Source organism: Thermobia domestica, chromosome 4 (assembly GCF_964235325.1).
Source record: "Thermobia domestica chromosome 4, izTheDome1.hap1.1, whole genome shotgun sequence".
Lineage (NCBI taxonomy): Eukaryota > Metazoa > Arthropoda > Insecta > Zygentoma > Lepismatidae > Thermobia > Thermobia domestica.
In genome coordinates this window covers 251,179,296-251,203,568 of record NC_137457.1, presented here as the reverse complement: position 1 = coordinate 251,203,568, position 24,273 = coordinate 251,179,296, and the positions used below count along the sequence as shown (strand labels likewise).

General features: G+C 37.6%; 1 protein-coding gene across 1 annotated transcript in view; it reads left to right on the top strand.

Moving 5' to 3' along the window:
* LOC145683979 (uncharacterized) overlaps positions 1-22,881 on the top strand; it is a gene marked incomplete in the record, with an annotated part of 170,982 nt that extends 148,101 nt beyond the window's left edge. Inside the window, 5 exon segments of the mRNA XM_081755729.1 lie at positions 1-67; positions 4,429-4,556; positions 10,513-10,646; positions 13,500-13,722; positions 21,891-22,881. Of these exon segments, the coding sequence (XP_081611855.1) occupies positions 1-67; positions 4,429-4,556; positions 10,513-10,646; positions 13,500-13,722; positions 21,891-22,041 (703 nt within the window).
* Between the last annotated feature and the right edge of the window lie 1,392 nt (positions 22,882-24,273).

Below are 24,273 nucleotides of genomic sequence, written 5' to 3'. Positions count from 1 at the left end.
TGGTCGGTTCTTTTTCCATCTTGGGGATGCTCTTGTACGCATTGGAAAACCGGAAGAAGCGTCTAAAGTAAGTGAAATGTTTGTTCCACATGTTATAAAATAATCAAAATATAAATTCAGTTCATAACATCAGTAGGCAAGCTAGTTTAAAATATGCGCTGAAGTCAATCGGTCAAACTACGCATGGGGTGTACAGGGATCTTTCAGATTCGTGTAAACTGATTGAAAATCAAAAATGAAGTTATTTATTTATATTTATTTCATCTGCGATTGCCGTTGTTGTTTTACGTAGATTGAACATTTAAAGAGAATATAATCTTACAAAAACTTCAAGATTAATAATCCATATCAGAGTGAATCATAAGTTTGAAGCATTTTGAAATGCATATGCATCTCTGTAGGTATTTTTACAATAGAAGCCAATTCTCCTATATATTGTGACCCATTTCTACTCCAATGTTCCACCAATGATGCAGTTTTTCGGGATTAAGAGAAGATAGGCTTTGAGGTATGGCATTATATTTTGTTGATGATTATATTGCTTATCCGGCAAAAAATATCTTATAAATTGGTTGAAAATTGGAAGTTGTAATGCCTATGCTGTAGCCAGGAAGTCCTAAAGATTTATAGTTTGTGGAGGTTCCGAATTTTCTGGTTGACCACGTTTGACTTGTGATATCAACCTTCTTTAACCGTGTGCTAGGTAATGATGATGAATATATGACATGACCTGTACTGCTGACGAGCATAGAGTACGAACAAAATAATAATGAAAGATTCCCTTCTTATGTGTCAGGATTCTTTTTCAGAATTTGACAGCTGTGGATTTTAAGCAACTATCGTTAGATGAGAAACTTCAGTAATTGTTCTGGGATAGAGTTACCTAGAATGAGGACGGTAATTTGAGATGCTTAGAAGACTTCGAGTGCTTGTTCCTAAAGTCCCTTTAAGAGTATGAAACAGCGTGTCAGTATTGATACTTTCTGGTCGTCCATTTTACTTGATGGCACTGCTATCAACAACTCAAACTCAAAAATCAAATCGAGCTCCCTCATAGCTAAGTGATTCTTGAATGTAGGAGACCCGGATTGAATTCCTGGTGGGAGCTCGTATGTTTCGGATTCTACGTTAAGAAGTTGTAGGTCCATATCTCGTATAGCCGCACTGCTGAACGGGACGCAGAACTAAAAAATCAAATCAACACTGTTAACCTGATGGTATTATAGAGTATGTCACACAATGTCCCTCTGCCGATATTTGCATGGTACAAAATTGAAGCAATTTTTGTCTATTAGTTTAAAAGTAACAAGGACGTATCAGGATGGTACGGTGGACCATTTCGATTCCAAGATTTCGGCAACAGACATTTACGCCCTTGTAACTTTTAAACTAATAAACAAAAAACGGTGAAATTTTGTACCATGTAAATATTGATAGGAGGAAATTGTTTTATACATTTTTCAATACCACTAGTATAACAGTGTTGCCAACCCAACATAAAGTTGCATTTCTTCAAATGGCGCTACGTCAGGATATTACATATTTCAAACCTAAATGTGAAACGAAAATCTACAATTCCACGCTTATTACGCAGTGTGGCGCAAATTCAGGACGTTACAATATCACAAACATAGAGAAACAACCACATTTTGGAGGGGCAACTCACAGCTAAAGTACCCTAATGCCGAATTCTACGGTTAGGTCATCAAAATTTAGATGTTTGACACCGTATCGTCCTTAATTTGCAACACTGAACAACAAATTTGATATTGTATGTTTTCGTTTAATACGTAGATTTGAAATATATCATCTGACTTAGTGCTGTTTGAAAAACTATAACTTCGTTGGGTTGACGGCAGTAGTCCCCCCTGCCGATATTTGCATATGTATTAGTTTAACAGTTACGGAATTCCGATTTTGAATGATCGGGAAAAGTTTCCTTTCGGTGAGACAAGAAAAATATTTATTTTCAATTTTTCGAGATTTTTGAGGATTTCAAACCCCCAGTAGAGGGTGGAAGATTAAGCTCGATGAAGACCTTGAAAATAAATATTTTCTTTGTCTCACGAGAAGAAAACCCCTCCCCCATTCCAGATGAAAAAAACAAAATTTTAAAACTTTCAACACCCAGTAAAGGGTGGAAGATGAAATTCTGTGAAAAAAATAAAACAAATATTTTTCTTGTCTCACTAAAAGGAGACTTTTCCCGACCATTCTAAATTGAAATTCCAAAATTACTAAAAATCGGCCCAGCCTAATATATAGACAGGGTGTTTCAAAACAACACCGACAACGTTTGGGAGATGTTCCTGACACCAAGTTAAGACAAAAAGTATAGACCAATCTGGGTGCACAAATGCTTCCTTTCGGAGGTATAGGCTGCCGAAAACATGAAAAAATGCACTTTAAAGGTCTATGGCTCCATAACTATGGGACCTACCGTAGTTGGGTCAAGACTTCACTTGGGAACTAGTATGTGCGCTATCCAAAAATACATGTTTCAGAATCCTAAGGTACTCACGCTACAAGTTTTATAGAGGGAATTTGACAGGCACATAATTTGAAGTACTCACCAACTACCCGTATAAAAATTGTTGCGGAAGTAACACAGGATTCTGAAACGTGGATATTTGTATAGCACACATACTAGTTCCTATACTTTGTGTCTTATTTTATATATACTGCTCTCTCTATATATATACTGCCCAAAAAAATTAGGGGATCAGCTGAAATATCACACAAGACCTTAAGATAGTGTATGGATAAGCTTGTGTTTGACTCGTATATATCATACAAGACGGAATGCTTTAAGATACACTAGAAAAATGTATCTGGAGTCTGGTATTGGGGCACGGAAAACCTTGATCACATGGCTCATGAAACAAGATGGTTGTGTGCGCACCTCTCGAACTGCTTACACACAGGCAAGGCAACAACACCGATTGTTCCTTAATATGGCGTATGATACCTCAAACAGCCAACACAGCCTCGCATCTGCGTGACATGGATTCAATCAGATTATCAATGAGTTCTTGGGGGATGTTGTGCCACTCATCCAGAAGAGCGACTTCCAGCTCGGGAATGGTTGTTGGAAGTACTGGCCTAGCGGCAATTCGTCTGCCAAGCATATCCCAGACACACTCAATTGGATTGAGATCCGGAGAGCATGCTGGCCACTTCATCCGAGCGATACCCTCAGCTTCCAGCGAGGACGAGCATTGTCATCCATGAAAAGGAACGAATCACGAATGGCACCATCATAAGGAAAAACAAGAGGTTACAGAATCTCATCCCTGTACCTGAGAGCCGTCAAAGAGCAATTTCGGATGATGTGGAGCTCAGTACGCCCACCAATGCTGATTCCTGCCCACACCATCAGTCCACCACCATGATACTGGGATCTTTCTCGCACAAACATGGGATTGTGTCGTGTTCCACACTCTCTCCAGATGAAAACACGTCGATTATCAGGCTCCACACTGAATCGAGACTCGTCAGAGAACAAAACATTGCCCCATTCATTGCGTCCCCACCCACGATGTTCCTCCGCCCACATTCTTCGATCAACACGGTGTCGTGCAGTTAATGGGACACACACCATAGGCCTACGTGCGTAGAGGCCACCTTCTCGAAGGCGGTTGCGAACCGTTTGAGTGGATAGTGTGCGTCCTGTTGCTGTTCAGAAGGCTCGCTGGAGCAGAGTTGCATTCTGACGCCGGTTTCAAGAGATAACGGGCTGTTAACAAGAGAACGATCGTCTCTGGCTATGGTTGCTATGGTTGCTTGTGGATGGCCCTGTCCTGGTCTTCTTCGAACACTTCCTTTTGTTTGAAATCGATTCCACAATCAGGAAATCACACTGTGCCACTCCTATGGCATTTGCCACCTCCCGCTGTGACTGACCAGCTTCCAACCTGCCGACAGCTCGCCATGCCAGCGATTCTGGCAAATCACGTTATTGCACCATTTCACTACGTGGATTTGTGTCGCACTAAACACTCACAATGAGAACAGAGGTATCCTGGAGCTGGAATGTGTTGGCAGCGCCACACTACAAAATGACCTCTGGTAGCGCAACGTCACCAATCATGTGCACAGGTGTTTCAAATGGTTCTTTTGCACGTTGTGCCTTAATGCTAGTCGATTTTAATCAGAACTGGATCAGATACAGTGTTATCACATTATTCGTAAGAAATTTTACATGAGTTTTCCTCTGATCCCCTAAGTGTGTATATATATATATATATATATATATATATATATATATATATATATATATATATATATATATATATATATATAATATTCTGCAAGCATAATATTCTGCAAGTATCAGTTTTTAGTGCAACGACCTATATAGATAAATTTCTTTATAGTTCTTTATTTCTGTATTTGTCAGAAGCTAGTAGTTGAAATGTAATTTTCTAGGTGTACGAGTTGGGTGTGAAGGAAAAAGTATTTCTGTCAAAGTATCAACGCTCTCTATACAACATTGATCGTTTGACGGCTAGACCTTGGTGGACTCCAGAGCAAACTACTTATGCCGCTTATTTCAAGTAAGTATTTGAAAGATAGAACTATTAAAATTCATTATTTTTCCGTTCAGTATTCTATCATTGTTAGTTAACTAGTCACAAGCTGAAAAGTTGCTAGACCCTTTGTCCCCGGTTATGATGTAGTTTTGGGTTTTTTGCTGAAGGTCAGCAGGTCAGTATGTTTTGTCCTTTCCTAAGATTTTTCTTTTTGGTGAGGCAACTGTTTATCCTTATAGCTACTTTGACATGTTGGAACATTTAATTAATGTCAAAATGCAAGAAGATATTGGCAACTAGTTTCCTAGTAAAACTGAGTTCTGCCTCATTTTCGTGTAGAGTACGTGCTTGTGTTCTCTTCCTACTACTGGATTGGACCCTCTGCAACGGTGACTTGTGTTTAATTTCTTGACACATAAGTAATCGAACATCACTCAGTGCGATATTTTCCTCTTGTGTTAGGTTAAGATATTTAAGTTCTTCTTGTATCGTTAAGGTCATGTTGAAGTTCTTTCCGTATCACAAGATTTTTGTGTAATATAATTCTAAAGCAATATGCTATCGCAGTCGAGACCAACATGAGCTAGGTAGGAAGATATTAAGGCGAACATCAAACAGTTACTTGATTACTTCAATAAATATATTCACAGATTTAAAAGTGCAGTAATAATATAGTATTTCACCACTAATATAAGCTATCAAAAAATAAGTATGAATAATACCGTATCAAATTAAAAACTGATCAAAAGCAAAGTGTGCTTATATCTGTAACAATCTTATACAAAATTTTAATAAGCTTTTTTTAACCTTTGTCCAAAGATTTAACACGTTTTCTCTCACTCAGTCTATCTCAATGACTTCTGTATGTTGTGCCATGTGTAGTGGAATCTGGATTGAAGAATTGAAGTAAGTCGTTTGTTGAAGATTAGCGTCTCTTCAGCACCGAGGCTAATAGTGTGTCTTTTAAGCATGGAGACTACATAAGACGAGGAGCTACAGTTTTAAGGTAGAACCGAACCACCGAAAATGTGTTCAGTTCTCTCCCACCAGGTATCAAGCTCGAAACCACATGCACCAAAGACTCATGCTAGTTAGATGAGTAGAAAGGGTTTGAAGTAGGAATGGCCAACATTTTTCGGAATCGGAAATTGCACTTTCCGAAATTCAGAAAAATTCCGGAATCCGGAAAGTAAAAATTCCGGAATTGGCCATCCCTAGTTTGAAGTAAGTCATGTCACCAATAAACACATATGGACTATTTATGAGTTAGGTAACCACATGTGAAGCTTTCGAGTTGTTGACATATTTTTTCCCTGGATCTAAGTTAGTCACCGCGCTGACGATGCATAAAACTTAAAGGGAATTATGAGTTGTCCCAGTTATTATATTAGATGAAATGCCCGGTACAAGATAAAGGGAAAAATTCAAAATATGAACAATCGTCATATTTTAACTCAAGAAATTCGTTGATGGGAGTTGAAATTCACTGATGTTCTGAAAATATTCTATGCTGAAAACCCCGTCAACTATCTTGGGTGTTGCGTGTGAAAAAGATGTACTATTCTGTTAATCTGAAAGTGAAATTCCATGCTTTTACCTCTAACGCTTCAGATAAAGTTCCGTTCAGGATAGAATTTTCAGTATCCGTAGAAGTGAACAGTATACTCGTATTTTGTACAATGGACTCACTTGTCACGAACTTAATCTTTAGCGCTGTTAGCGAACAGAAATTATTTTTCCCAGTGAAATGAATGAAATATTATTAATCCGTGGAAGTTATAGAAACGTATTCAAGATTTTGTGTTTCTTGCGTGTTTAAGTCGTGTCCAGTGATGAAGAATATAACTATTCTGATTTTTGTTGCGATTTCTTTTTCTCCTTCCACACTAACACGCTTAGGCTTCTTATTGCTCTATCACTAATACTTTCCTTCATTTTCTTTGGAGCCATGGTGAGGGCCAAAATAACTCAAAAATGAAAGTTTTCAACTTAGTACTGTAATGAAACCACGAACTAAGAATGAAAAAAAAATCATTAATTTTATTCATAAAAATTATGTTAATTTTGTGGGTGAAACTAAACGAAGATATTTTTGCAATATCTTAAATTTCGTGTACGTGCATAACATAATTTTTAAAATTACAAATACAGGATTTGTAATTAAAAAAAAAAAAAAAAAAAAAAAAAAAAATTGTTGGAAGCAGAAGCAAGGTGTTTGCAAATGGTCAAAAATCACCTGTGATAAAATAACATAGTGGTTCTGCTTTGAGTCGTCCCATGACGTCACAGCAAATTGTCTTTCGAATGTCTTTTTGTTCCTGAGATAGGTTTTTCGGGACAATTTTTGCACAAACTTTTGTCATGTTGAAATTGTCGTGCAAAATTTGTCTTACTGTCTCTTTGTTAATGTTCGTCGTGTGCGATCATCCGAATGCTCAGACGTCTGTCTTTCCGCACAAGTTCATTAATTTTTTGAACATTTTCCTCCGTTCTTGAACTCAAAGGGCGGCCGGATCGTTCATCATCTTCAACCTCCTCCCTACCTTCTGAAAATCGTTTGTGCCATTCGAAAACTCGCGCTCGTGACATACACTTCTTTTAACATTGCACAACATTCCATCGGTTTTTTAATTTCACCAGAAATTTGATGTTAATGCGCTGCTCAACTTCACTGTTCACCGTGATTCCGGCACTACTACAGAACACTGTCCTCTTCATGCAAGCCTCAAAGAAAAGAAAAGCTTTCAGAATCATGAAACAAACAGTGGCAGCTTATGAAGGTTCAAGATCAACAACACATCATTAGCTACCCCCCCCCCCCCCCGATCCTGCGCGATACAATGTGGACAGTCTCGTTATTTAATTGCCACACCTCGTAGAAGTGAATAGATAATTCGTGGTGTGTGGAAAAAGCTTGAATATTCATTTTGTACCTTATATGGAACGGTCCAGAAAAATCTTCACTCTGCGTCCGCAATACTAAATTCGTATAGCAACTTTTTGTTATTATTATTAGAAAGTGGTTTATTCTCAGGTATTTAACTGAACAGACGAACAGTATCGCTTTCAATTTTATTTATATTTCTTCGTTAGGAAATATGAAGTTACCAAATAATATCAGGTACGGGTAGTCTAAAAAAATATTTAATCTTCTGCGCACGAGATGGCGTTAGTGCCCCAAATCAGTCGCAGCAGGCCAAGCCTAACGTAATTTGACTGCTGACAGTTGAAACTAGTAGATGTGCAAAAAGTGTTAAATTTTTATGATCAGACATAAGATATTGCGCCGTGATAAAATTGCGTAACATTTTACAGTTATATATATATATATATATATATATATATATATATATATATATATATATATATATATATACACAGTCAGTTAAGTAAGAGCGTGTTCGGGTTTATGCACAGAAATATTTATTGAAAATCTTTTTTTAAATACATGAGTACATTCTACAAGATTAGAACAAAGATGCAATCCTGTCAAAAGGTTGTTCAATCACCATCAGCGTCGATGATTGCCTGACATCTGCAAGCCATTCTTTCGATCAAGCTCACGGCGTATTTATTTGGCAAGGATTTCCAAATGCGACGAATTTCTCGCGTTAGTTGCTTCAAAGTAAATAATTTTCTTCCATGAAGCTTGTGCTTGATGTATGCCTACACATTTTTGATAGGTTTTGCGTCCGGTGATTGCGAGGGCCAATCAAGTGTCTCGATGCCAGACTGCTTCTTCCACTCAGAACAAAGCTCGATGTTTCACTGCGATGTTTCAGATCGTTAACCTCCTGCAGGATCCAATCTTCGGTTTTTATTTATTTATTTATTTTAATGAACCAACGTTCAGCAATGGGTAACAGAGCTTTCTTATAAATTTCAAGCATTTTCGGAGCATTTAGTTTGTAAGTGAACAGATGCAACTTTCCAAAACCCAATTGTGAGAAGCAGTCCCAAAGATGAACTTCTATTGGGTGTTTAACGGTCCGCTGCACTAACCTGTTAGAAGTGACCACGCTCATGGGACGATAATGTGACCCCAAATCAAAGCTTCGTCAATAAAAATTACATTGCTCCAATCTCGGTCGATATTGTCCTTTGCCCAAGCGAGTCGCTTCTTCATGTGCTTTTCACCTAACAAAGGTTTCTTTATCGAACTGCGCCATTTGATGTCATGCCCTTGCAGATGGATTCGTATAGTTACGTGAGATATATTAACACCTTTTCGTTTCAATTTAGCTGCACCTTGACGCAACGTTAAGGTCGGATTCCGCGAAAACAAGTTCAGGATCTGCTTTTCGATTTTAGGTGTTACTTTGCCTGTCGAGCCACGGTTCGGCAAGTCATCAACACTTTTTGTCTTTTTATATCGCTTAACCCACTTACGGACAAATGATGTCGACTTCCTCATGTACTTAGCCGCTGCATAAGACAATTTTTGAACTTTTGGGTGATTACAGAGGAATACAGCCTCGTAGCGCGACGCGTACGCGGCACTCATGGCGATTTACATGTTTCTCTGGCAAAAATTGAAGGCCAACTGAATCTTTAGTAACAGCGCATCAAAGACGAAGGTTCCCTCTATTGACTCATGAAAGAATTAAAGCGATGTGTGATACCAACGGCTAGTTATGCAGTACACGCTTTTACTTAACTGACTATATATATATCGCTGGCCCATGAAGAAATTTGTGCCCTTTGTGGGCAAAATACGTTATCAAAAGGCAACAGCCAAAAGATGGTTCAGTCGCTTTCGTCCTGGAAATTCAGTTTTCTAAGATGTTCGTCGCAGGGGGGCGACTTATCACAGCAAAAGAAGAGAATATTCTGGCAAAATGAAAGTAAGACCGGAGTGTAGAGTCATGACATCGCTATTGGCCTAAACATGCCCTCGCTCTGTCGTGGCTAAGCGGTTAGCATATGCACCCTGGTTCGTTTCCTGACGGGAGCTGAAGTGGTTCGGAACCCACACTAAGCTGTAGGTCTGCTTCTCATATAGCCTCACTGCTGAAAGGGACGCTACAGTTCCAAATCTCATCTCATCTCATCTAATCTAAACATGCATCACCAAACAGTGTTAAACCATTTTGGAGAACACTGACTACAAAAAGAACCTCGACGTTTGTGTCCAAATTATGTGATTCAAAAACATTTACTCAATCGAATTTCTATTTGAGAATCTCTACTGAAACGTAACTAATTCTGGCCATCTCTGAAGCGGTTGATCACGTGCGATGAAAAGTGGATAACCTGCGGCAACAATATGCGAAAAAGATCGTGGTTGAAGCGATGAGAAGCTCCACAGTCTGTATCAAAGCCCACTCAACCAGGAAGGTTATGCTTTGTATTTGGTGAGACTAGAAAGGTATTGTGCATCACTAACTGCTGCTGCAGAACGGTAAACTTAGACCTGTATTGCCGATAATTAGCGCGAGTAAATCTAGCAATTCTTAAGAAACGAGTGGAACTGGTTAAGAGAAACGGTTTCTTATGCCACGCTGATAAGGTCAGACCGCATACATTTTTAGAACCTTTCAGAAATTCCGAGAAACTTGGCTGGGATGTTATAATGGATCCACCATATCGCCGTGGCATCGTCAGACTATTTGTTTCGGTCTCTGCAGAGCTATCCGAATTGTGTTTAGTTATTTAAGAAAAAAGAAAAGCTGTGAAAACCACAGAAGTTCTCTAGCAACAGGAGTATGGTGTTGCCGGGAAAAGGGCAGAAGGTCGTCGAACAAAATGTTGTACATGTGATTTCATAATATAATTTTTAGACCACAATAAATATATTCTCAACTTGGACCTCCAAAGGCTCTATATTTTTTTAGACGATCTGATATACTATAAACGTACAAAATTATCATTTTAGTACATTAACAGCAAATAGCTTGTGATAATTGTAGTGAGTTTGAAAATAAATCTGCTAATTTCAAAATACCAGTTAATTTTTTAACGTATATTCGTTATATTTCAGAAAATTAGCTGATAACTGGAAATTAATTCGGAATGAAGGATTATCTGTGCTAGGTTTAAAGTCTGCCTTTAAGGACGAAGCTGAAAACCTTAGAGATGTTGGAGATTGGAAACAGTTCGAACTTTTTGCCAGAGGTAATACAAATTCAACATTTATTATTGACTAAATGTTATAACTTCAAAGTAACGAAAAAGCAGTAAAAAGTTGCAGATATTATTTGCTAGTTTTTATCATATTCCTGGATTCTCTTCATTATTCGTGCCACTAAATACTAATCATAGTAGTATAAAAGTGGCCACTAATAGTTATGAAAAGTTTTGAAGGCAGATTTGAAAATGAATTTGCTTTCCTTTGATTTTGATTATCAAAATCAAAATTGTTGATGTTATGAGCTTACTTTCACGGAACTGTATACGCATTTAAGTTATTTTTCTAAATTGATAGTTGATATACAGGCATCAACAAGATAAAGCAACTTAATTTAAACAAGATATTTACTATGTAATCTATATATATTTTTGTCAGTCATTATTCTTCGACAAAAATAAGCTATAAACCATGTTGTGTGGGAAATTTGAGTAAAGAGAATAAAACAAAACGGCTGGTTTGCTGTAAAGGGATTCCCACAGACCTGGAAAATCAGGGAATGTCACGGAAACAAAATAATGAAGGCTACTGCGAAATAATAAGGTTATTTCGGATTTAGAGATAATGTAACATAACAATTTGGTATGCATTAAGCTTTATCAAGATGTGTTGTCCCATTATATATATTTAAGTTTTTAACTTTGAAATAAGTTGAACTAGAGCATTTTTAATTCCTTAATGGCTTAATGTAAACAGTATGAGTCTCCAACCTACTGTACTGAGATACATACGTTCTTTTAACTGACTTAAATAAATAAAACGAATGTTACAAGTTGCATGTACACGCATAATATATATATATATATATATATATATATATATATATATATATATATAAACGCATTATATTTATATACACGCATATATATATATAAATATAAATGTAGGAAAAGTCCAGGAATTCATGCTTGTTAAATAAGTAGGAACTTGCTATGAAACACCTCAATGGGTGCGTTAATAGCACGCGTATGTTCAAGCATAACATCGACACAGTTACGCCAATTCGAAAGATTTGGTTCCATTTTTTCCGATGGAAAACTAATTTTTGTGGCGCTAAAAGTGTAACGTTTGTTTCAGTAAGAACTAAGTTTTTGTTCTACTGGGATAAGTTGTATCATTTATTAACTTACAAAGAGTGAAAAAGTGGCTTGACTGGACCGGGACTCGAACCATGGGCACGGTATGCCGGAGATCCCGGGTTCGAGTTCCGGTCCAGTCAAGCCACTTTTTCACTCTTTGTAAGTTGTTTAATTCGCACCTACAGAGGATTGTGGTGTGTAAAATAAATCGGTTGTTTCCTCCTCTCATTAACATATATCATTTATTGTTTATCATCATCTAACGGTGACACCATAATCACACAAATACTCCTAACAATTATGCACCTACTGCTTCTAAGCTTTAGATAGATTCTGATTATTTACATTCTAGTGATATATTTACGACTGGATTGTATATTAAGGTCATTCATTCACGCTAGGAATTTTTCGACATTGGCAGAGGAAGGTGGTTAAGATGCGATTTTTGAAGCTCTTAAGAAATATCATTATAAATTTTGTGATTAATTTCCTGTTTTCATTAGAGTTTATTATGTTCAAAAGCCACTTATGCACAGCATTTCAGTTATAATCTTAGATTTTTTTTTTTTTTTGATACTCTCTAATCGCATAAGTACAGGAATTCTTACATGATTATCCGTCTGTTGACATATATCAGAGCAAAAAATGTGAGAGATAGCGTAAAAGGTGTTACTGATATATAGATCTGTCTCTCAAGATTAGATTACATTTCAACCTTTAACACTCTATTTCAAACCAGAAGTAGTAGAAACCAACCCTTTCTGGTTTGAACGTTGATCCTAGAACAGAAACAGAAAAGATAACCTTAAGCGCTTATTGAATGGATTCAGGGTGCCAAAAACAGGTTCTATTCCCTTTTACTGGAAATTGAAATTATTCGGTTTCAGTATATTCGAATTCTTTCGTGGCTATTAGCGTATGCGTCTTCATGTAAGGAACCCAGGTTCGATTCCTAGTGGGAGCTCACATGTGGTTCAGATCTCACATTGAACTGTAGATCCACATCTCAATATAACCTCAGTGCTGAGCAGGACTTTAACTCCAAATCAACCACCCAAGCAAATAATATATTGGGTTTCATAGAACAAGCAAGGTAAAAGATAGTAGAAAGTGTCATTTTTTATATAGAATAAGCGTCCAATTCTTTAATCTGTACTCTTAATCCTCTGTTTAGATCGGAAGTGGTAGAAATTACGATTTTCGTTTTAACACTGATCGCAAAGAGGAACAAACGTGATAGGTAGCGTGAAGCTTATATATAATATTGATTGAATGTTGCAGGAAGGGTTCGGTTGCTACCCTTATATCTATAATAAAACGAGAAACTGAAGAAATTTGCTACAACTTCGTAGAGCAAATATCGTAATAGGAAACCAAAGTTTTTATTTATTTATTTTGTTTTATTTTTAAGATGAATTTAGTGTCTCAAGAACAGGGTTAATTTCGGACTTTATTCCTCTGTTGCAGACAGCTGGAAGTGATCTACCACTTCCAGCTTCTATACCGAATCCCTGGTTTGGAAGTGTATCGTACCTTCATAATGTGAAACGCAACTAGGATCTTTTTCTTCAACAAAGTAATAATAACTAATAGGCAGTGAATTTCTGCTTGTAGACCTGACTAGAAGACTTTCAAGACCCTAAAAATGTTTTTCTCCAAATGCTGTCTTCAGTTTGAAAATAATACAGTTGCATGTATGTATTAAACATCTAATAGAAGTTTTCGATAAGTGATATCATGTTTGTTTGTGTTTGTTTGTAGGTCGTAAGATTCAGGAGAACTGTGATCGCGTCCCCCGTACTTGTCAATTGATCAGTCAATTCCCAGCTGCCTCCACTTGCAAACGTGGCCAAGTGAAGTTCAGTGTGATGCATCCAGGAACACACGTCTGGCCTCATTGTGGGCCGACTAATTGCAGATTGCGTGCGCATTTGGGGCTTGTTATTCCACAAGGCGTTGCGATTCGTGTGGCAGAAGAGACTAGGTAAGTAATTATATATTAATACTGTAATATATTTTTAATATATACTTACTCACTCGAAAGCTTTTCATACAAGGGGAAAGGAAGCTCATTGACTCAGAAATAAAGTACACATTCCACGTATATTTCTGTGGAATATGTTCCGTGCCAATAAATCCGAATTCACTCTTTCACCGTTACTACTTGCTTTTCGTACGTATTACTGGTATGTTTCGTAAACCACTTGAAAGTCTAAGTCGCACACTGAAAACCTTCAATGCGAAAGAATAAAATTTGAGTTACTGTTTCAGTTACAGACGGAGCAATATGCGAATGAAAATTGCTTCCCAGTTCGGAAAGTAAAACTGTAGTAATTTATATTTACAAATAATAACTAATTTTATCCATCCTATTGAGTGTATTAACATGAAATATGCAATATTTTGGATACGTAATAGAGCATTGCCAATTTTTAAACTTCCAAATTATCCTGTACATAAGCATGGACAGTCATATAAACGAATATATTCGTCCATCTGTCGACGGGTACGAGAGAAGAAACGTAAAAGGTAGCGAGAAAGTTTTTGAATCAATTGGTTTTACCATGTTGATGTCAATGTTGCTATTCAGTAACAAACTAGAATCGGAATCATCTTATGTCTGCAATCTCTCGATTTATTTGACGAAGCTTTTCACTCTTTCTTAACCTAGGCCAGACTTCATTTCTTTCTAGCTTTTCTTCCCTATATCTTGTGTTTAGTCCGTATATTTCAATTGTGGTATTCCTCTAGGTATTTTTACATCTACAATTCCCTCATAACTTCTGTACTCTTTATCACCTGGCTGCAGGGAAATTAAAAGGAAGGTGCTATATGGATGTTAAATTGTTTCTTTATTCCTATGTAGAACTAAACGATTTCTTAGAGTTGGTGAGTGAGGTGTCGATAGTCTTTTCATAGTCTCGCGCCTGATACTTGGTATGAAGAGATAAAGTCACGAGGATTTAAAACATTTTGTTGGTATACGTATAACAAAGGAAATAAACAAATAAATTCTCTATTCAATAAATAAATAAAGTCGGTAATTTTCAACTTTAAAAAATTATCAGTTGTTTGTTTCAAACATTATCTTACCTGTACTGGAAAAGTAGAAAGAGCTCAATATTTTGAATGGGAATGGTGAGTACAAGTGCATATGTTTTGGGATCTGCTAGTGTGCTCCCTTCGTGTCTATATGGTTTAACATGCACGGGAGACCCGGTGGGACATAGAGTAAGTATGTAGTATAAGAGGTTTAAGTCTGCAACCTTATATGTTTGTTTATAAAGATCATCACACCATCTGCTCAAATTAAAGACCTTTGCTTTAACAGCAATGATCAGCCAAGTTCACATTGCAAGTAGATTCACTTAATTCCAAATTTCCGTCGAAATGATTATATCAACATATACTGTTACATTTTGCAGTATTATAAGAAATTCATCAAAATTTTTGCGTACACTTCTAATATTTAAATGTATAACTATTAAGCCTGATTTATTTCTAAATAGTTAAATTTACGTACATTGTCAAAGATATTTGTTTTTATTTTTTGATAAAGATGAATATCATTAATCTGTTCCATAAAATATACATGCTTCTTTGTTGTTGGTCCGAATCCTTAATTTTGAAGAGTTTGCAGATGATCTACTCGTTTAACATGTGACTCTAGATGACGCACTTTTCTCCAATAATACGCTATTACAATACATCTACACAAAAACGAAAATCGTTATTTCTTGCAAATTATTTTGTTTCAAAAGGCGCTTTCCCAGGGTGTCTATCGGTCACAAAAGTCATGATTTTTTTTTAATTTTATTTTTATTTATTTATTTATTTATTTATTTATTTATTTATTTTTTTTTTTTTTTTGAAAATTTTATTCGATAAAACGTCAAAATTCACTATCAAAATTGCCTTGGTCAGCTTTAGATGGTACCAAATCGCAAGCAAAGCATGCTTCTATTGCATGAATGAAAGTTTGGCCTAATTCACACCCAAATTCGATCTTGAAAATATTACGAAAATTTATGGTTCGGCAAAGAAAAGGTCATAAAAAAGTCACGAAATTTTATTTTGGAATTTTAGTAGACACCGTTTCTACTTATTAGCTGTTAGGTTGTGTATGTACACGCAGTCATCTGTAGCCAAGTATCCCTAATTGTCTTCGATGCCAATGTCACAATAATCGGTCATATTTTCTCTCTTGAAATGGGAACCTTGAATGATCTCTGAATCTCTCCAGATTTTATTTACACCCCACACGCTTCTGCTACTTCCACTACAATATTCTTCGTGTTCTCTTCTTTTAGCTCAGCGACTCCCACAGTTTCTAAATTTTCCTGTGATTGCATCTTTTCTGGATCGCCTAATTTTCCTTCTAGTTTTTCAATAGTTTATATTAGATTGCGATTTTCAATTTCATGTTTTTCTTATCTTTTGGTTAGTTCACTAACGCTATTTTTTCAAACCCGTGGGTTCTTTCTGAAATTTGGTAGCCACAAAAGTTAGGTTTTGCTCCAGTTCAGTAAGTGTCAGTAAGCTTGTCAATTTTCAGGAGTTTTGCAAATATTTCACTTTATTTGCTGAACTAGTTTTCTCAAGTTTATTTCTTGGTTTATGCCCTAGTACAGTAAATCACTTCCTTTAGATTGTTAGCAAATATTTCTTTCTAACAAGACATGGTTCATACGCATAACTATTACTTCAACATTTTTAACGAATATCGACTTCCACAACGGCTGACGACAGAATGGCGACTACTACATATCACATATTGCGACTTTCAAAAGACTTAAAAGATCATAATGCTGATTACAATATAGCTCAAACCATTCCGGAAATATGAAAAACACGAATAGAAATTGGGATGTGCTTAAAATGACGTATGTGTTCGAAATGTCTATGGTTATTGCTTTCCTTTTAGATTCTAGATCATTGCTGTAACTGTTTTTAGTAGTCGTAATAACGTTCTCACAGTTACATAATTTTAAGCTCACTTTGCCAGTGTGTAGATATCGCATCTCCTGAAGTTTGAGATATCAGTTGTAAAGGCATTGTTCATTAATTATCGACGTGATTGGAAGTGATATTTATCTAAGCAAATTTTCGAAATAAAACATTTCAATTTAAAGTAAAATTTCCTATTCCTTGTAACTTTGTTCATATTTATTAGAAATATGTCATATCTTGATCAAAGTATCAGTCACTAAAGTACTTTTGATGTGAGTTGCTCTATTCGTTTCACTTGCGTTATTACTGTTACAAAAGCCTCCAAATTGTGATGTTCGTAATACTGTAGCATCCTTAAATGGTAATACTGAACAAGTGGTTTTGTAAGTTTTAGTTTAATATGTAGATATGAAATATAAAATAACCGAACATAGTGTAATGCGGTAATATTGGCGAGATAGAGGTTGATTCACTTACATTGAGCCGAAATCAATGTATAACTGTACCGCACATGCGTAACTCATTGCCACGAGGCAAGCAACAGTATCTCGTCGATCACACAGTAGAGCAGTTTGATGTCGCCGAAACTGAACAGATTCTGGGAGGGATTCATTGTGACACTTTCTGACGCTAAGTTCACAGGGTCGCACATCGTAGAAATGTGTGAAGTGCGTGTAGTCGTGCCACTATGAATCGTATTATATAGAATCATGGATCCACCACACCGATGCGAGCAGGTAGAAACTGCGTTCCCGTGAAGAGAAACGCCGTTGCTATTGCGTGTGGTTCGGCGTATGGAGACCTCCAAAAGCAGCCCACACAGCGTACAGTGGCCAGCAAATGCTGCCCATCGCAGGTGACAATCAACCGGGCCATTCACAGAGATTTACGCCTTGCGGCCATTCACAAGAGCAGTATGCACACTGAAAATCCAGGAGATAGTGTGAACGTCATCTCGCGGGTGATCGATTGTTACCCTTTATGAGGCGTGGGTTTATCTCAAACTGTGGTCAAGTTCGTGCCATTACATATAAACCTGTTGACACCAAGGCCCAAGCACGTTGTTCCACCAATGCGCAGAGAGTTTTCAAAAAGGTTCATGATTGTGGCGAGTTTCTCGTACAGGAGCAAACGAAAGCTGCAGCGAAACGTCAAAAACAAATTCTCCGTAATATCAAACTCATGTCCTTACTAAAGTATACCAGCATGAAATCCCACTATTGCATAGACAAGACGTGAACCAGGTTGAACTGCATCAAGACAAAGCATCCAGGCACACGGCAAGAACATTGCTGGAATTCTATCGCCGTATGAAACAGAAAACTGGAATTTCGGCAATTCCCTTCTCTGACATCCCTGTCAAGAGTTCAGATGCCAGCCCAGGGTTCTACTTGTACTGTCGGACTCCTTAAATGGCTTCTCCAATCACCGAGTCCGCACTCTCTCCGGCCTGTCGAAATACTGTAAAGAGAAGCGGGATCCAATACTGGTGATTCAGCTGCGACTCAGTCTGCGGCAATGGAAACTCCGATGCCGGGCAATAGTCAGTAGATGTGATCTGCAAATTGAACACAACCGGTAGGAAACACAGCATTTCCTAGGCACGTGGCACGTTCAAATTCGGCTCAACATAAATGAATTAACCTCTGTATATCAAACAATGTGCCCTTATCGATATTTGTATCATACCATTTTTTTTTTCGTATCTTGCAGGTTACAAGGGCGTTTGAAGATGAATGGTTCACCCTAATATGCAGTATATGATGCCTCTTAGTCTTCATGCTATTTCAGTGTTGTAGCCAATCGTAGTTGATTAAAATGCCTAGTTCGAAAGGGAGGGATGTCGAGTTTCGTATCGTTGGCGGGATATGTTAATAGTGTGCAGGAGTGACACATGCTAATGCCATTTTCCGCCAACCATTACTTAGTTCGCCAAGTCCCGTCAGTGTTGAGTTTGATTTTATCGGTATGTGCCGTGCGGTCGGAAGAGGCCCGTTGAACATTTGTGAACTGAAAACTTAAAGTAATTACAATTATTTTGCATTTTGTAAGAAATGTCTGTAGTTCTAAAATAAATAAATAAAATTACAGCACTTTGAAATGGAATAATATGTGTATGAACACATCGTCTCTTTCGAAGTGTTAAAACTGTTTCATTCAATTACGATTAGCAATTTTCAAGCTATAAAACTTTGAAATCGGATGAAGACTTTAAATACCCTAGTGCTGCTCAGTCCTCCTTTGTTTTCCATAATTTACTAACAAGGGACATCACCCAATTGTCCGGATTCGATTTCAATGATTTTTTTTTCCTGATACAGGAAAGGTATTCATTATTTGTGGTGATAGAAATTTTTGCCATGTTTTTTTTAAAGTTGTGATGTGGTTATTAGAGATTACTGCAGAAGTCCGTTACTACCCTTTGTAAACGGAGTATTAATGAAAGAACAACCATGTAGATACATATAAGGCCTAGGGGGAAGTCGTATGGTAGGTATGACCTTGACGACAGCCATCTTGAAATCCGCTGTTTTGAATTAAGGTCTTTTTTTAATGGGAATAAGGTAATATGATACGTAATTTCGGGCTAGAATTTAATCAGGAAGACAATGGTGAAGTTAGTTTTAAGATATGCCCATTTGGGGAAAAAGTTAGACATATTAATTGTTTATACTTACTATGTGCGTAAGTCCCGGGCTTAGACATCCGCTTCTAACTCGCGTATTAATGATAATAAGTGGGGAAAAAAATCTGTAATATATATTATGCCTAGAGGGAAGTGATACGGTAAGGGTATCCCTGACGGCAGTCATCTTGAAATCCGCCATTTTGAAATCATAGCATATGACACCTCATTTTAATTTCATTTGTATTTCTTTACGTCACATAGGTCCATAGGTTCCACATGTATTCTGGTTTAAAATAAATAATTACATTGCGTCTTCAAAATTCAGAAAGATTGATGGATGCTTATCCCAACACTATTCACAAACTGACAAGTTGCAACTCTTAAAAAATGTAATAAATTCAGAAAACATGCCATGCCAACAATTGCAAAGTGCCAGTTGGAATCTTAAAACATGCGGTGAAAATTAGGAGTGTTGCCAATTTGAAAGATCGATTAATGGACGTTTGGTGCACATTAGAAGCTAAATTCATACTGGTTAACTATAGAACAAAAATAAGCATATCATTGGTTTTTGGGAAAATTTGCTATTAAAATGAAGTGTCACATGCTATGGTTTTCATTTTTCAAACTTCACTTTAATTCAAAATGGCGATTTCAAGATGGCTGCTGTCAAGGATAGCCTTACCGTATCACTTCCCTCTAGGCAAAATATGTAATACCGAAGTTTTTATCCACTTATTATCATTAATACGCGGGTTAGAAGCGGAGGTAAGGGACTTAGTAAGTATAAACAATTAATATGCCTGTAACTTTTCCCCAAATGGGCATATCTTAAAACTAACTTCACCATTGTCTTCCTGATTAAATTCTAGCCCGAAATTATGTATCATATTACCCTATTCCCATTTTAAAAACTTGACCTTAATTCAAAATGGCGGGTTTCAAGATGGCTACCGTCAAGATCATACATACCATACGACTTCCCCCTAGGCCTTGTATGTATCTACATGGTTGTTCTTTCATTAATACTCCGTTTACAAAGGGTAGTAACGGACTTCTGCAGTAATCTCTAATAACTACATCACAACTCTTAGACATTTTTGCCATGGTGTATGTTTTCTATAATTTTTATCATCACAAATAATACATACAGATAGTGATCAGAAAAATGGAAACACCTGTAGTTGGCAACACGTCAGATGTATGGGTTGGTGGTGGTGTGTTAGGTTGGTCTCCATACTACGTCAGGCGCAGTGGAACAGCAGTGTCCAGTGGCTGCAGCGGACGGAGGTAGTATAAAATGGGAGACCTCTCAGATTTTCAAAGAGGACAAATTGTTGGTGCGCGGTTATGTGGACTGAGTGTGACGGCAGTGGCTACTGTGTTAGGTGTGTCGCGTGGGACAGGGTCGAAGGTGATGACGGCCTACACAACACACGGGAAAACCACATCGGGGAAGCGGAACAATGGGCGGAAGAAAATCATGAGTGACAGGTCACGCCGGGTATTAAAGCGCATTGTCACGCAGAACCGTCCTGCCACTGCGGAGCAAGTGACGGAGGAACTCAATCAGCACCTCCCCCACCCTGTTTTGACAATCACAGTCCGCCGCGAATTACATGACATGAACTTACGTGGTCGTGTTGCACGGGCCAAACCGCTCATCAGGGACCATAACGCTTTCGCACGCCGCAAATGGTGCCGCGACCATGCAACTTGGACCGTTGAGGACTGGAAACGTGTGATATGGTCGGATGAGCCATTCTTCTCCCTATTCCCAACCACGAGCCGTGTTTATGTGTAGAGAACGCCCGAAGAAGCTTATGATCTGCAGTGTCTCCGCCCAACTGTGAAACATGGCGGCGGCTCGGTGATGCTCTGGACCGCCATATCATGGTTTTCATTGGGTCTTGTGGTCACACTTAGCGAACGAATCACTGCCAACGATTATGTCGCAATTTTAGGAGACCACTTGCATCCTATGGTCCGGATGTTGTTCCCGGACAATGACTCCATCTTCCAAGATGATAATGCACCCATTCACACAGCTGCCGTTGTTGCAGCGCGGTTTGAGGAACATCGGGATGAAGTTCAACACCTCCCCTAGCCCGCCCAATCCCCAGATCTCAACATAATTGAACATCTGTGGTCCGTCTTGGAAACACGACTCCGGCGAGGATTTCCACCTCCATCTTCTCTCACAGAACTGGCCGATGCCCTGCACGAGGAATGGTGTAAAATTCCACTTGCTACCATTCACGATCTCTATGCCTTCATCCCACGTCGCATCAAGGCTGTTCTGAAGGCGAAAGGTGGCCCGATACCATATTAATCTGGTAAGTTGCAATGTCGTTCAGGTGTTTCCATTTTTCTGATCACCATCTGTACATGTCCTCTATCAGGAAAAAAAAAAAAAAACATTGAAATCGGATCCGGACAATTGGGTGATGTCTCTTGTAAGCTACAGGTGATGATTAAAGATTTTTTTCTGCAGTGATTCTGTTCACTGTTCCTCATTCTATGCTATCTCTCTCTATAAATGTTTAGATTTACTTGCTTTGTTTCTTTTGCAGAACGTGGACAGAGGGAGAGTTTATTATATTTGATGACAGCTTTGAACATGAAGTATGGCATAATGGAACTAGTACTCGACTCGTCCTTATTATTGATGTGTGGCATCCAGAAATCACGGAGGCAGAGAGGCGTTCCTTGCCAGCGATTTAGACCTTTTATACATAAGACTTTAGTTTAACCTGCCATGTTAATATACAAACCATCCGATATTTTTTTTAACGAAATATTAGTTTTTATGAGATTTACTATTGCTGTGAAACAGCTGCTGAAATTGAGCCTTAAGACAGGCGTACACGAAACCTTGCCGAATATTTTCGTGTATGTCCAACTGGAAAAGCAAGATATGAAGTCAAGACTGAGTCTAGTTAAATGCTATTATGTAAGCATTTAGTCATTCTGATGTGATTATTGTAAAGATTATTTATTATTAAGTATCTTAACTTTTTAAATGTCTATGTGAATATATTTTTTATAGGACGAAATATTCGAAAATTAGTCACCTTTTGCTGTCGGAAGTAACTTTTTCATCTGAAGCTCTTCTATCTATCGTATTGCTCATATAATGATGATTGACATTTAGTCAGTAATGCAATATACAGCGGACCATATTAATGACGAAAGGCTGACAGAATAGTTTCAGAAGTACAAAACGTTTCTACTAATTCGCTAAGTGTTGTCAAAATATTATTTCGTATCATACACTTTTCTAAAAACAATTTCTGCCTTTTGTCTACTTGTTAATATTCATGTAGATGTGATTTTTTTTACACTACAGTACCTACGTAGAATGTATGTGAAAACCAGGGTATATGTAAAGAGTAAAATAATAATGGAATGTTTTCTTCAGCAAAAGAAAATATTTTCCAGTTGTATTATTTTTTAAAGTGCCTTTCTGTGGTACAATCAATATGTACATAATGGTGTATGGTGATTTTATAACAGTGTAAGTGGATTATTTCAGAAATAAAAAGAAATACAAAGTGCGATAAATCTTTTTTTATTCACTCTCCAGTAAAGTGTGATTATAGTATTTATTTCGTTAAAACCCCTTAAACAAGCACGGACACAGAAATCAATGTGTATACGAGGAGACGTCAAAAAGTTCCTCCTTTCACTTTCAACCACCATCCCCTTCAAAGTACTCCCGTCACATATTTCTGAATTTCCTCTTTGCACAGGAAACAACGTCTCTTCAAAATAGTTTAAAGTTTGGGAAATAAATGCCGGGGCCGAATCTGGATAACAGGATGGGTAGGGCACAACAAAAGTGCAATATTTTGTCAGATAATTTGCAAGTGTTTCAGTCAGGATTTGATGGCAAGATCCTTACACTTACACCAACCTCTTCAGCAACTGCATGAAAAATTGAACTTCGACTTGTATGAATTACAGTGCACACAATCTCAAAATATTGATCGGGGGGCGCGGTGGCTCAGTGGTAGATGTTCACCTCCGGTGCTCGGGGTCTCTGGTTCGATCCCAGCTCGCGCCGTGTGGACTTTGTGGTGGACAAACACCGTGCTTATGGGTTTTTCCCGGGGTTCTCTCGTTTCCTCCCACTTTCTTCATTTCACTCATCTCTCATCATCACCGTCTCCTTTAGCCTAACCGGCATAATCTGGGACGTAAAATTTAAAGATTTAATTTTCATTTCAAAATGTTGATCGTCTTCGACAGTTCTTGTATCTTCGACAACCGTACTTCTGTCCTCCTTAAAACACTTAAACTAATCAGAGTACTGCATTTGGCTCATAGTCATTCTCGCATGCTTGGTTAAACATACAAGGATGCATTTGGAATACTACCGTGAAAGTTTTCCCCCCAGGTATACCTAAAATTTCACACAGACGCATTGTTCCTCCAACTCTTTCATTGCTGTTTTTTTTCAGTAATCCGGCGAGCAGCTTGTGTACGTCATCACTCAATTGGTAGTTACCAGTAACGAACACAGTTTTGGTAATGTGAGTGCAGGTTGAGGACGTATTAGACTGAGTACAACAATAATACTAACATGTACGAAATAAATAAGTTTATGTACATATTTAAAGAAACTGCATACATGGATTCACGTACCTGTAAACTATGGATACATTCAAAGAAATACCTGAGAAAATTAGGTGTGTGATGTACATATTTCACAATGTAAGCTACTTAAGTACAAGAGATTTTATAACGTTCTTCTGTTGAATGGAACTATAGCCTTAAATTCTTCAATGACATCTTCAAAATTTATGTTCATAGAGATCAATTTTTCAACTGAAAGCAAAATGACGAAGCAACATGAACGAAACACAGAAAAGAACAGATATTCAACACTGAATGAATCGTTGTAGGGAAAATGAAGACCGGAGTTAATGTGGGTGCCGCTACCTCTGGTGGGAT